Raw genomic sequence first — 12,893 nt, forward strand, 5'->3', positions numbered from 1 at the left:
CCCAGCAATCGTTTTTCCATCCTGGAGTCCTGACTCTGGACAAATGGGAGGGCAAAATGCTGGAATACAATATTACTCAAGCCAGCAGCACAACTGGATACCTTCATCTGCCCCAGCTGCAACAAAACATGTCTTTACTGCATTGGTCTCTACAGCTACTGTAGGTGCTGCAACCATCCAACAGCTTGACCTCATCCCCAAAGGCACACTGCTCCGTTGGCTCCTGAGACAGACAGATGCCAACAAAATCCTGCCATTGTAAGGAGAACGCATGCTCATCATCCTGGGAGCTGGTATTTAATCTTCTTGAATGTGAGATGACCTCCATTTATTCCAGAAGAAAAATTAACCCAGATATCAAAAGGTTGGGAAATGCTGATATAATAAAACCATCTGGCTCTCACTTTATGCTAAGGTTTATTGAACATTTTTTTGTATTAAGTGTTATATATAAATCCTGCATTATCAATGGTTTGTTTACAATATGAAGCCCTTAGCTTATGAACCTTGATTTGTTTTAACCATGGCTTGGCACTATGTGAGAATGCAACACCATTCCTTAACCATAGAGGTTTTGGGGGTTGTTGTTTTTTGGCCTCAGACATTCATCAAGCTGCCAAGTCCTGAGCAGCTAGAAAACAAGCCATGGTTTGTTCAGTCACTTGTGGAAGAACACATTGTGAATTGTGGTTCATTAAGCAAACCACGGCTTACTGTTGTGTGCAAACTAGGCCAGCACTGTGGTTAGGCTTTGTCAGAAGCTACTGAATCTAAATGGAAGAGAAAAACCCAAAATACTGAGGTGGGAAAAATTGTGATGTGTTGATTCTGCTCCAAACAGACCATAAACATAAATTTGATGTGCTCATTTGTATTCTTTATTCATGCAATTTTTAAAGGGAATGCCCCTCCCATTTTCCAGCAAGAAACATAAAATATATTGTGGGCTGGGTACTGTTAGTTACATCTTAGTCCCGTGGGACTTAAGTTAGTCATAACTATTTTTTCCCATTGATTGCAATGGAATTAAAACACAATTAACTGAAAGTGACCTATTTGACTGAAATCTGTTAAGCGAGACATTTCAATCACTTACTGAGGCAGAGCAGCAAACCCAAATTTATGCATTTCTATCTATGTGTTACACAATGCAGCATTCATACATTTATCATCTTTAGTGGTGTTAATGAACTTTAAACCCATAGTTAAAACTGTGGTCTTTTCTTTTAAAATTTGACAATTTCAAAATGGAACTGTCAGTGCTTACATTTACCCAATCAAATATGAACACTGCTTAGATTAGAAGCTAATGCTTTTATATTGCATTAGGTGAAAACAATTCTTCACAAGAGATGACAGATGGTATATCGTTGCCAAAAAAAGAAATTACTATTACTTATAGCCATTTAAAACAAATAACTGCCATTCAAGATGCATAAAATGTGGCTTGAAGACTGCAGCAGGGAAGTGAAAGCAGGCATGGAACACATCCTTCATGTTCTTGCTGTCACCTTTAGAACACAAAATCAGATTTGAAGCTGAACGAATCTCTTACAACTGGGTTTAAAAAGCATAGGCAACAACTCTCTCTATCTCTCTCTCTCTTTTTGCAAGATCCCATCAATCTACTCTGCTTCACTCTGTAGTAGAGCATACACTTTGTACCTAGAAGATCCCAGATAGGGTTAGGAAAAAGACCTCGGCCTGAAAATTCTAGAGAGCCATTTCTAGTTAATGTATACAATATTGAACTTGATAGACCAATAGTCTGATTTGAGGTGTGACAGAGATTTACAAGCTTGCAGGGCCGGCTCACCCATGAGGCAAGGTGAAGCAACTGCCTCAGGCGGCAGGACCCACAGGGGCAGCAGATGTAGATCATTATTCTCCTCCTGTTCCTGATGTAGATCTTAACTCATCCCTTCTTCCCTGGTGGGGAGGGGGATGCCATTTTGTAGTTTTCCTTGGACATCCAAACTGTCTTGGGATGGCCCTGGTCACTTGTCTCATTGCGCTACAAATCTGCTCTCCAAGGGTATAATTCAGCCAAAACAAAGTCCTCGAAAATCCCATTGGCTTCTGTTTCACCGAAAGCCATGGGGCACCCAGCCCAATTTTATGTGTTTTTACTTGGGGATGCAATGAAACCTGCTCTCAGGTATATGGAATAGGATTGTAGCCTTAAGCACTTTTAAACATTCACTGGAATGTGTCCTGAATAAGTGAGGGAAGTTGGCACACATGACGGGATGCTGTCCAGGTTTGGGCATACTAGTATTAAACATAAGCCTTGTGCCTTGGCTTGCTGACAGTTAAGCATTTCATAAAGCAGCAAAGCTATAAATGATATGAAATGGAATTTGCCAACAAAACATTTGGTACATACCGCAGGAGGGTATCTCAGCTGGGATGCTATTTCTGTTGAAGAAAGTAATGTTTCATTAGTTAAAAGTTCTTATACAGAAAGTATGTAGACAGCACCTGTTCCCAATGTCTGATTCTGGTCCCTAGTAAAACTCTGTCCCAGTTTGGATGACCTTTTAAAGCTTCAACCACCACGGCCCTGGGTGGTCCCATCATTCAGTCAAAGTTTATCAGTTCAGATGTCATGGGGAACTCTGGCTTAACACAAGCCATGAAGAGAGTGGGGAGTAGTCAGCCCCGAGGCTCATTCATAAACCATGATTTGTTCATAATACTATGTTATGCTTTTTGAGGAGATGTTGGGGGAAGCCTTTGAGAGTTCATGCACATGCTGTAGTGGTTTCTTTAGGCCTCCTCCCCATAGGGCATAGAATCATAGGACTGAAGAGTTCAAAGGGACCACAAGGGTCATCTCTCACAACCCCCGGCATTGCAGAATTTTTTTGAACCCATGGCCCTGAGATTAAGAGCCTCATGCTCTACTGACAGAGCCATCCCAGCTTTCCCTCTTATCCCATTGCTATCTCCAGGGGGGGGGCATTCTTTAGTACTCAGAGCAAATGGCAAGTTGAGTTTTTGTTCCGATTTTGAGCTAAAGAACTGGTTTTATCTGGGAAAGGCATGGGACAAGCATGACTGTGGATGAGGGACATAGAAACTGAACCTTTTCGGTAGGGCAGGGGCATAGTGGGGGAAGGCCGTGGCCTTGGGTGCACAATTTTGAGGGGGCACAAACCAGCCCCCCCCAGACTCCAGCTGGTTGTTCTTAGTACCAATAGAAGTAGGAAACTACTTACCCCCACAATAGGTGGGAAGCCCTAAAAATGTGTAAGACAGTAAGACTGTTGAAAAGCGTTTGACATGAATCTTGGTATCGTGTGGGCAGATATCAGGCAGAAAGGAATCTGCTTTCTTTGCTACCCACTTCCCGCACCCAGAAACTGAAATCCACCAATAGAACCATCTGCAAAAAACATTGATTCACATCCAGGTACCTTTCCTGGTACTCAGAAGGTACCCCTCCCACTTCTGAAATTACACTTGAAAGTAGTATTCCACTGTAGCCAATGGAATAGGTCTCAGTGTGTGACTGGTCATTGCATGTGGTCTGCAACAGTTTCTCCAGATCTCAAATGTGTCCACGGACCCCAAGAGACTGGTAACCCCTGACTTAAGAGTTAAAGAATTCTGAGCCCAGGAATTTGTTTTTAGTGCCAAACTGAACTGTGCTTATAGTTCTTCCTAACCCTTTGTTCTTACAAACTCTGATTCATCACGAGCCACTTTTGAGTTTTTTGGCTCTGACAGGTAACGACTCCATGGAAGCCACTTTTTCAAAATTCCAAATGTGCCCATGACCTCCCCCACAAACGTCGAGGGCTTTCTCTCCCAGCTTCTTTTGCAAGATACCTTTCACTAAGTGCAATGGCCTCAACCCACACATATAATCAGGCAATCATTCAAAGACCTCTGAGTTTCCCCTTGGATCTCTGACTAGGGAAGTATGATGCAATGAAGATCAATGAACTTACCGCCCCAGGAATTGCAGGATAAGGGATCTAGAGAGAGGCAAAAAATCAGTACACTGCATTCTTGTAACAGAGGTCAGTCATACGGTTATTTGGTGAACATTATGGGCCGATTTCCACAGTGCAGTGTAGATATGCCCCCCCCCCCCGCCACTGTGCTACGATCTAGTAATAATGATGAACAGTAAATTGTCTTACCAGAAATGGGCCACCAACACCTCCAGCTCCAGGGTTCACCTAAAGAGAAGGGACCTCATTCAATCATATAAAGCTTGGTTTCAAATGGTGGTTTTCTATATCCGGGAGCTGCCAGAATGTGGTGGCAATGAGGAAACTATGAGATCATTCACTTTAGCTAAAGTATTTACAACACCGATGCAGAATTTGACGAGAAGTGTTGCTCTCTTGGTGGATTTTATTCCTTTCCCATCTCTTAAATTTCATAGATTTGGGGAGCAACCCAGAGAAAGTAAATGGCATTCCACAATGCAATCTTATCTATGTTTGCTCAGAAAGTACTGTAACTCCCACTGAGTTCATAGGGACTTTTCCTTCCAGGTAAACAGGTATAACATTGAACTCAATGTGGCTTACTTCTGAGTAGAGAGGTTTTGAGTATTGTGCTGCAAGTGCACTCATTCAGTGATCAAAACTAATGTTACTTGATTAGTGCTCTTTTGAATCCCCACAAAGAAGTCTGTTCTGAAATTGGTTAAGCCAGAATTGGCATTGTATATTTATTTTTCAGTTCATTTCATCAAATGCGCATGAGTTTTTGTATGGAAATGCATACAAACTGACACCCTCCAGATGTTCTAGACTAAAACTTCCATCAGCCCCAGCCAGGAGAGTCATACAAGTTGGTCCTGATAGGAGGAAAACAGGCTGGAAAACAGCATAGACATTCAAAAATGTGAACTTTTTTTTTTTTTTAAAAAAAAGAAGGACTGGTGAAACCATAGGAGAGATGGCAGGAGATAACAAAGGAACTACCTTGTGGATGATATTGCACTCTCATTTCTTACTCAGTCTGAGTGTTAACCACAGCTGCTGCTTATGAAAGTCTGAAATAGGTGGTGGTATAGAAAAGCAAGCAGAATTTTGAACTTACCACGCCTGGCAGATTGCTGAGAATAGAGGGCAAACCCTAAGGGAAAAGAAGAAAACAAGGGAGATAGTTGGTTTTCATTCAATAAGGTAAAGGTAAAGGCACCCCTGCCCGTACAGGCCAGTCTTGACAGACTCTGGGGTTGTGCGCCCATCTCACTCTAGAGGCCAGGGGCCAGCGCTGTCCGGAGACACTTCCGGGTCACGTAGCCAGCGTGACATCGCTGCTCTGGCGAGCCAGAGCCGCACACGGAAACGCCGTTTACCTTCCCGCTGGTAAGCGGTCCCTATTTATCTACTTGCACCCGGAGGTGCTTTCGAACTGCTAGGTTGGCAGGCGCTGGGACCGAGCAGCGGGAGCGCACCCCGCCGCAGGGATTCGAACCGCCGATCTTTCGATCAGCAAGTCCTAGGCGCTGAGGCTTTAACCCACAGCGCCACCTGCGTTCATTCAATATCAATATTTAAATTTATTAAAGGTAAAGGTATCCCTGACCATTAGGTCCAGTCGTGGCAGACTCTGGGGTTGCAGCGCTCATCTTGCTTTATTGGCTGAGGGAGCCGGCGTACAGGATTCTGGGTCATGTGGCCAGCATGACTAAGCCGCTTTTGAGGAACCAGAGCAGCGCACAGAAACACCGTTTACCTTCCCGCCGGAGCGGTCCCTAATTATCTACTTGCACTTTTTGCAGTGCTTTTGAACTGCTAGGTTGGCAGGAGCAGGGACCGAGCAACGGCAGCTCACCCCGTCGCGGGGATTTGAACCGCCGACCTTCTGATTGGCAAGTCCTAGGCTCTGTGGTTTAACCCACAGCGCCACCTGCGTCTTTAGTCACTTTTTAAAAAAGCAAAAGCAACTCAAAGTGACTCACAACAGTAAATAACACACACACACACATTAAAACAAAACAGAAAAATCTGATGGGTTACACTGTCTAGGTTTCCTCCTTGTGGCAAAGCAGGTTAATTACTAACACACACTGATCAATGCTCAGAGTATTCCTTCTCCTAGGTGGGCTCCCTTCCCAGGTTGACAAGCCCCATCTGCCCCTCACTTCCCTCTACCACAGGCTTCCTCAAACTCAGCCCTCCAGATGTTATTGGCCTACAACTCCCATGATCCCTAGCTAGCAGGACCAGTGGTCAGGGATGATGGGAATTGTAGTCTCAAAACATCTGGAGGGCCCAGGTTGAGGAAGTCTGCTCTACAACATGGGCAGAAACTGCCCTCATGGACTCAGTGTCGGTCTCATCTGCTCAGTCTACCTGTGCCTGTCTTTGGATGCAGGGAAAGTCCCTAACTCACCAAGGGTTCAAGACCCGATGGCTACCTTCACCTGGTTAATCTTCGAGATATAAACACTCATCACAGGATTTCCCACCTAGCCCTTATCCCCCCAGTCTGAATCCTTGCTTTCCCACTCTGTGCTAGAATTCCCCCATGCATAGATATCAAGAAGTTACCTGAGCTGGATCATAGGTCACATAGATCGGGATCATCTGTAAAAGAAACAAAGCTATGAAACAAATCACGCTAACGTATTTGCCTTTAATTATCTTAATAAAAAAAAATTCCTTCCATAGCACCTTAGAGACCAACTAAGTTTGTTATTGGTATAGGGATGCGAGGTAGTTCTGTGGGTTAAACCACATAGCCTAGGACTTGCCGATCAGAAGGTCGGCGGTTCGAATCCCCGTGATGGGGTGAGCTCCCGTTTCTCGGTCCCTGCTCCTGCCAACCTAGCAGTTTCAAAGCACATCAAAGTGCAAGTAGATAAATAGGTACCGCTCCAGTGGGAAGGTAAATGGCGTTTCCCTGTGCTGCTCTGGTTCGCCAGAAGCGGCTTAGTCATGCTGGCCACATGACCCGGAAGCTGTACACCGGTTCCCTCAGCCAATAAAGCGAGATGAGCGCCGCAACCCCAGAGTCGGTCACGACTGGACCTAATGGTCAGGGGTCCCTTACCTAAGGTGCTACTGGAAAGATTTTTTTTATATTTTGTTTCGACTACGGCAGACCAACATGGCTACCTACATGTGACTTTAATTATCTTGTTATTCACATCCCCCTCATTATATGTCTCTGTCCAGTTGCTAAGGCATCTTCTCAACAAAACGGTCAACTGCATGAAATGTCATTTTTTCCCTTGTGTACAGTACAAACCAGATTTTGGGGGAGAAAACCAAGGTTCTTATTGAAAACTACAGTTGTTTGAAACAATGGTACCATCTGGTGGTATAGGAATTCTATAGGGTTTTAGAAAGTGTTCAGCCATCCAGGAATCAGCTTAAGGAAGGGCTAGTAATTTGGGCTCTACGCATAACAGAACTGCATCAAACCAACCTAATACTAGAAATATATGTGTCAGTTCTTGGATGTTACAGCAGCATATTTTATTGCATTTTATTGTATACTGTATCACCTTGTTATTTTTAATTGAAGGTACAATGAAAATGTGCTTAGTGTATAAATGAGTTGAATACAATGCCTAGGAAAACACAGAGTTACTAAGATCCCCTCCAGACATCCTATTTATCCTGCATTCATAATGACTTACGCTCATGCTACTGGGCTGCTCATACGAGATCTTGCTCTCAATACTGTTTGCGCCTGCAAAAAGTTCCAGGGCAGTCACACTGCTCCATTTCCAATTAGTGCATATCCTGCAACAGCTTGCTCAGATTCTGTAACTTTTACAGCACAAATGCTCTGGTTTATTTTTGTCTTTCTTTTGTTGTGCTATAACTCTCCACTCCACTCCACCCCACCTGCCCCGACAGCAATAACGCAGTAGTATTGGAGAAGCATTGAAGAACAAAGTACAGTGGATGCTCAGGTTGCGAACGTGATCTGTGTGGGATGCACGTTCGCAACCTGCAGCGTTCACAACCGGCGTCTGCACACGGTTGGGTTGCGATTTGGCGCTTCTGCACATGCGCAACCACCGAAACCCAGAAGTTACCCGTTGTGGTACTTCCGGGTTTCAGCGGTCCGCAATCCGAAAAGATTGTAACGTGAGGTATGACTGTAAAGCAGAATTAAGGCAGCATTAATGCAGTGTTATTGTATCAAGAGCATGCTGCAGAATACACCCACAATTAGGGGCGCCGACTTGCGCCCCACATTGAGGTGGCTTAGCATCATGTGAAGTCATAATAATAATAATAATAATTTATTATTTATACACCGCCCATCTGGCTAAGCTTCCCCAGCCACTGTGGGCGGCTTCCAGAAAAATATTAAAATACTGTAATAAATCAAACATTAAAAGCTTCCCTAAACAGGGCTGCCTTCAGATGTCTTCTAAAAGTCTGGTAGTTGTTTTTCTCTTTGACATCCAGTGGGAGGGCGTTCCACAGGGCGGGTGCCACTACCGAGAAGGCCCTCTGCCTGGTTCCCTGTAACTTGGCTTCTCGCAATGAGGGAACCGCCAGAAGGCCCTCGGTGCTGGACCTCAGTGTCCGGGTAGAACGATGGGGGGTGGAGACGCTCCTTCAGTCATACACATGACCTCAATATTTGGGGGGAGGATTCAGCCCCCTGCCCACAAATATTGAGGGGGCTGAATCCCCTTCCAACCCCTAAAGTTGGCACTGCTGCCCACAACAAAGCAGCAGTCAGGAGCAGCCTTGTGCACCATCTCTTGTTGCTCCCAGGTAATATCCAATTCCAGCCTGACAATATGGCGCCCTTTAAAATGGCCTCTAGATGCCGATGTAGGCCACCCTCTTGCAGCTTGCCATCAGTGGGCTCTTCCTGTTTGGGGAGCAAGGCATCCAGGGATGCAGAAGCATAGCTCTTCATTTTGGTGAATGGGGTTTGTGCCATTGAAGGAATGAACTTAGTACCTGCGACAAGCATAGGCACGCTCCCTTCTCTTAATGCCATGCTGGTATTACCTGTGGTGGGTATGGCTGTGCTGGAATCTGAGGTGGGTATGGTTGTGCTGGAAGTGGAGGAGGAAACTGAGGAGGAAACTGAGGAGGAACCTGAGGAGGCACTTGAGGAACCATGATAGGAAGGCGCTGTGGAAACAGAGAAACAGAAGGTGGAGACAGACAACACCGCAAGTGTGGTGGAAGTGGTTTGAACACACTCTGCTGACATCCTCACTTGATTCCTGTAATGCTCTCTCTGCAGGGCTACCTTTAAGAAAGCAGCTGTCAAAATGCTTATGGGATCATGTGACACCCATTCTGTTCCAATTTAATTGGTTGTGTGTGTGTTTTGAGGCTCGATGTATATTGGCCTTCTTCAACCTGTTGCTCTCCGGATGTTACAGACTACAACTCCTATCCGTCTCAGCATGGCTATATTAAAGAGCTGGTTTTGATATTTTAAGCCCTGAACGGTTAAGGACCAGGTTGCTCGAAAGGCTACCTGCATCCTGGTGAACATGAGATCAGTCATCATCATCAGCCTATCAAAATCAAGCAGATTTTGAAAACTGATTTGCTCTGGTTGATATTTGATTGATGGCTTTATGCTTTTACACCCACCCACCCACCCACCCACACCCCTCATACTGTTCGATATATGAAGTTTACTAAATTTGGGGAGCGGCCTTGTGAAGGGTCTGCCCTAAAAATAGTGGAGTCAAAATTAAGGTAACAAACAAGCAAACATATTCATGCTGCTCTTAAAAAAACCCTGCCAGAAATCAAAAGCATCTTCCAGAATGTGTGCTTTTAATATTGTTTCCATGGCACTAGCACTCTTGCACACAGAAGGTTATTGATATAATTATAATTTTTATTTTATATGCCACTTATATACCAGAAAAGCTTCTAAGTGGCATACAACTATAAAATCAATGCACAATCAAAATGCACAATAACAAATCCATTGGCATCTTAGCCTCCTGAATTAAAATATACAATAAAACAAACAATAAAATATTACAATTAAGACAGTTAAGAAATACACAAGATGGTTTACCTCGTTGCTATTACTGCCACTTGCTGACCGCTGTCAAAACATATGAAATAAAAACAGGGTTAGATTTCATGTTTTGTAGGTTAGATTTCATGCTTTATCCTCATAGGATGACATTGGGAGGTTTGTAAAGTATCCCTCTAGAACCCAAGCAAAGGTTCCACATCTCCTATATTCCCCATTTCCTCAGGTTCCTGTCACCTCCCATGTGAATTCTTCTCTCTTCCCTCATCTCACAATGCAGCTGGAGGCACAACTTGTCCTTGCCCATGGATTGGTCAATGAGAGTTTGCTGGAAGAAAGCCAGAGTCCCTAGCATGGTGCTTCCAGACACCCCTCTTGCAGCCCATGGAGGCTTCTGCCTCTCCAAACAGTTCTTTTTTCACTTGTTTTCATTTGGGCAACGCTGGCCTAGCTCAGAAATGAATTTCAGGTGTCTAGACCCCTCAGCCTTCCCTAACATGAGCCCAGAGACATTTCCCTGAGCAAAGGAGGAGAGGGGCAGCTGGTGTAAGGAAAGGAAGAAGATGATTCAGCAGCTAGAGGCTGGTGCCTGGCCTTCCAGCTGCCTGGCATAACAGGAAGGAAGGAAGGAAGGAAGGAAGGAAGGAAGGAAGGAAGGAAGGAAGGAAGGAAGGAAGGAAGGAAGGAAGGAAGGAGGAGGAGAGTGCTGTTTGGGAAGCCCAGGGATGCACCCAGCCCTTCCATTAGGCAGATTGAGGCAGCTACTTCATATGAGCCAGGACTTGTTTATATACACCGTATTTTTCGCTCCATAAGACGCACCTAGTTTTTAGAATAGGAAAGGGGGAAAGCCCTGTTTTTTGAGCACCAGCTCACAGTTGTGCAGCTTCTTTTGGGGAAAATGGCCCATTTTTTTGAGGATCAGCTCAAAGTTGCTGAGCTTACTTTGCAAAGGGAAAAAAAATCCTGTTTTTATGGGGTTCAACTCACAGTTCTGCAGCTTCTTTAGGAAAGGAAAGGGAGCCGTTTCTACAGTTTCCAGAGAGATAATCTAATCAGCCAGTCACATGTCGCTGGAGAAACAAACAGCCTCCGTCCGCAGAACATTAAACAATGGAGGCCTGGGCAAGGGGGCGGGGCCAGAAAGGGAGCCGGCGATTGACCACACATTTGCTCCATAAGACATACATTTCTCCTTACTTTTTAGGAGGAAAAAACTGAACTGTGTCTTATGGAGCGAAAAATACAGTAATCAGTATATAGAGTTGGTTATTCCATGAATGCCAGTTTGGGGCATACATATCTCTGAAATGGTGAACTCAAGTGTGAGAAATTGCAGTTCGTATAACATACACAGGATTGGAAGAGCCTGTGAAACAGGGTTTCCCATTATATGTGCACTGGGCAAAATGCACATGTGGTGGCAACTTTCTATGCAGAACTGATACCCAGAGTAGGAAATATGTCATGTGCTTAGCAGTCCAAATGGCTCTGGTTATCTCTTTGACATTCCCCACCACCTTTACTTATTTTTATCTTATTGTCATGTTGTTACAGTGCGCAACAACTGTATTACGAAGAGATTCCAGCTGTAGCTGGCCTGACAGGTTTCCCCATTCCACAGGTTCAGTGCTACTTACACGGACTGGGACAGCGGCTGCTATGCTCAGAATGCAGGAAAGATAAATCAGCAGTTTCATTGTGGCAGAAGAACCTGAAGCAACATAAGTAGGGAACGATTGATGCAGGGTTTCCCCCCCAGCTTGCTAACGATTGGGTAGTCAGCAGAACTCTTTACAAAACTTATCCAGAGGTTATCAAAGATTGCGTGGAGACAGGGGAGGGGAGCCACATGTGCTGCTGCCACCCCAACATCTCACGACCCACTGGCTCCACTCCCAGTCCTTCATGTCTGCTGGGTTTGGCTTGAACACAAATAGGTTCCTCCAGAAAGTACATCATTTCCCCTTCAGAACTTCCACCCAATGAATGACAGAGCTGGCAACAACTGTGATATTGTGGGCATGGCCAGTGTGTGACCTCACTCCCCCCCCATGTGTCCTTCAAGGACAATTTCTGCATAAAATTTTACTTGGATGTAAATCCCATTGAAATTAATTACTTATTTCTACCAAAGCAATATATTTTAGTAATGTTATGACTTCTAGTGGACGCAGCTGTTCAGGTTACTTTTTGACTACTAGATATACATTTTGGCTCATAGCTGGAGTCTAATCTGGATGCCAGCCCTGATGAGATGCAACGAATATATGTAACTTTACCTGTAGAGTACATTTATGACACATCCAAGTAGTTTAGGCTCTCTAAATTGCAATAAAATCCTTGGGTGCATCCAGATGGGTGATTATTGTGGGATCGATGCTCCCAATGCATGAAGAGTTTTTCTTTTTGGTAGTAAGCACACGGTGTTGCTGCCATCAAAATGCTACCCTGTATCTCTCCTTCCCCCTTTCAGATTTTCAATTACCAAGGAAAATCCATTAAGTTGAAACATTAAGTTGTCAACAAGCCACATGTGATAACTCAGGAATCCGTTTGCAATGCTAAGCCCCAAAATGGAAGCACCCCAAGACTTACCTTTAGTTTGCTTCAAGGTTGGCTGAAGAAAAATCTAGAAGTCAACTTGATCTCACAACTCTATGTGAGTAGCTGGTATTTATATTACTGTATAGTCATGTCCCAATAACATGGCTTTAATCATCAAAGAAAAAAAATCACTGGTCTTCATGAGTCATAATTTGTTAATACCCAATAAGATTAGGAGTTTTGGTTTTGTGTCTGTGGTTTGCCTGCAGAAATCCCTGGGCTATCTTTTTATTGTGATAAGCGATTGTTAGAGGAACTGCCCCTAACTGATGAAGTATGTACTAATGCAGCAGTCTTGCTGAGGCCAAAGTCACTACCTCAATATC

General features: G+C 44.3%; 1 protein-coding gene across 1 annotated transcript; it reads right to left on the minus strand.

Moving 5' to 3' along the window:
- Window positions 1-855: 855 nt before the first annotated feature.
- Window positions 856-12,597, minus strand: LOC309377765 (uncharacterized protein). Its single transcript, XM_081925497.1, has 11 exons — window positions 12,559-12,597; window positions 11,601-11,674; window positions 10,000-10,029; window positions 8,961-9,086; window positions 6,525-6,560; window positions 5,065-5,100; window positions 4,152-4,190; window positions 3,957-3,983; window positions 3,222-3,242; window positions 2,387-2,418; window positions 856-1,511 (listed from the first exon to the last, which is right to left on the minus strand). Exons 2-10 carry the CDS (start codon window positions 11,658-11,660, stop codon window positions 2,413-2,415), a joined length of 381 nt encoding a protein of 126 aa, XP_081781623.1. The 5' UTR covers window positions 11,661-11,674; window positions 12,559-12,597; the 3' UTR covers window positions 856-1,511; window positions 2,387-2,412.
- Between the last annotated feature and the right edge of the window lie 296 nt (window positions 12,598-12,893).

The sequence above is a fragment of the Podarcis melisellensis genome (assembly GCF_964234715.1).
Source record: "Podarcis melisellensis genome assembly, chromosome: 9".
Lineage (NCBI taxonomy): Eukaryota > Metazoa > Chordata > Lepidosauria > Squamata > Lacertidae > Podarcis > Podarcis melisellensis.

What these genes read in the sequence shown, in the direction of transcription:
- LOC309377765 (XM_081925497.1), bottom strand. Translation starts at nt 11,660, where the DNA reads ATGAAACTGCTGATTTATCTTTCCTGCATTCTGAGCATAGCAGCCGCT. An exon ending in TGACCTATGATCCAGCTCAG is followed by an intron (nt 5,101 to 6,524) that starts GTAACTTCTTGA and finishes CTTTTCCCTTAG; the next exon opens with GGTTTGCCCTCTATTCTCAG. An exon ending in ATCCTGCAATTCCTGGGGCG is followed by an intron (nt 3,243 to 3,956) that starts GTAAGTTCATTG and finishes ACACATTTTTAG; the next exon opens with GGCTTCCCACCTATTGTGGG.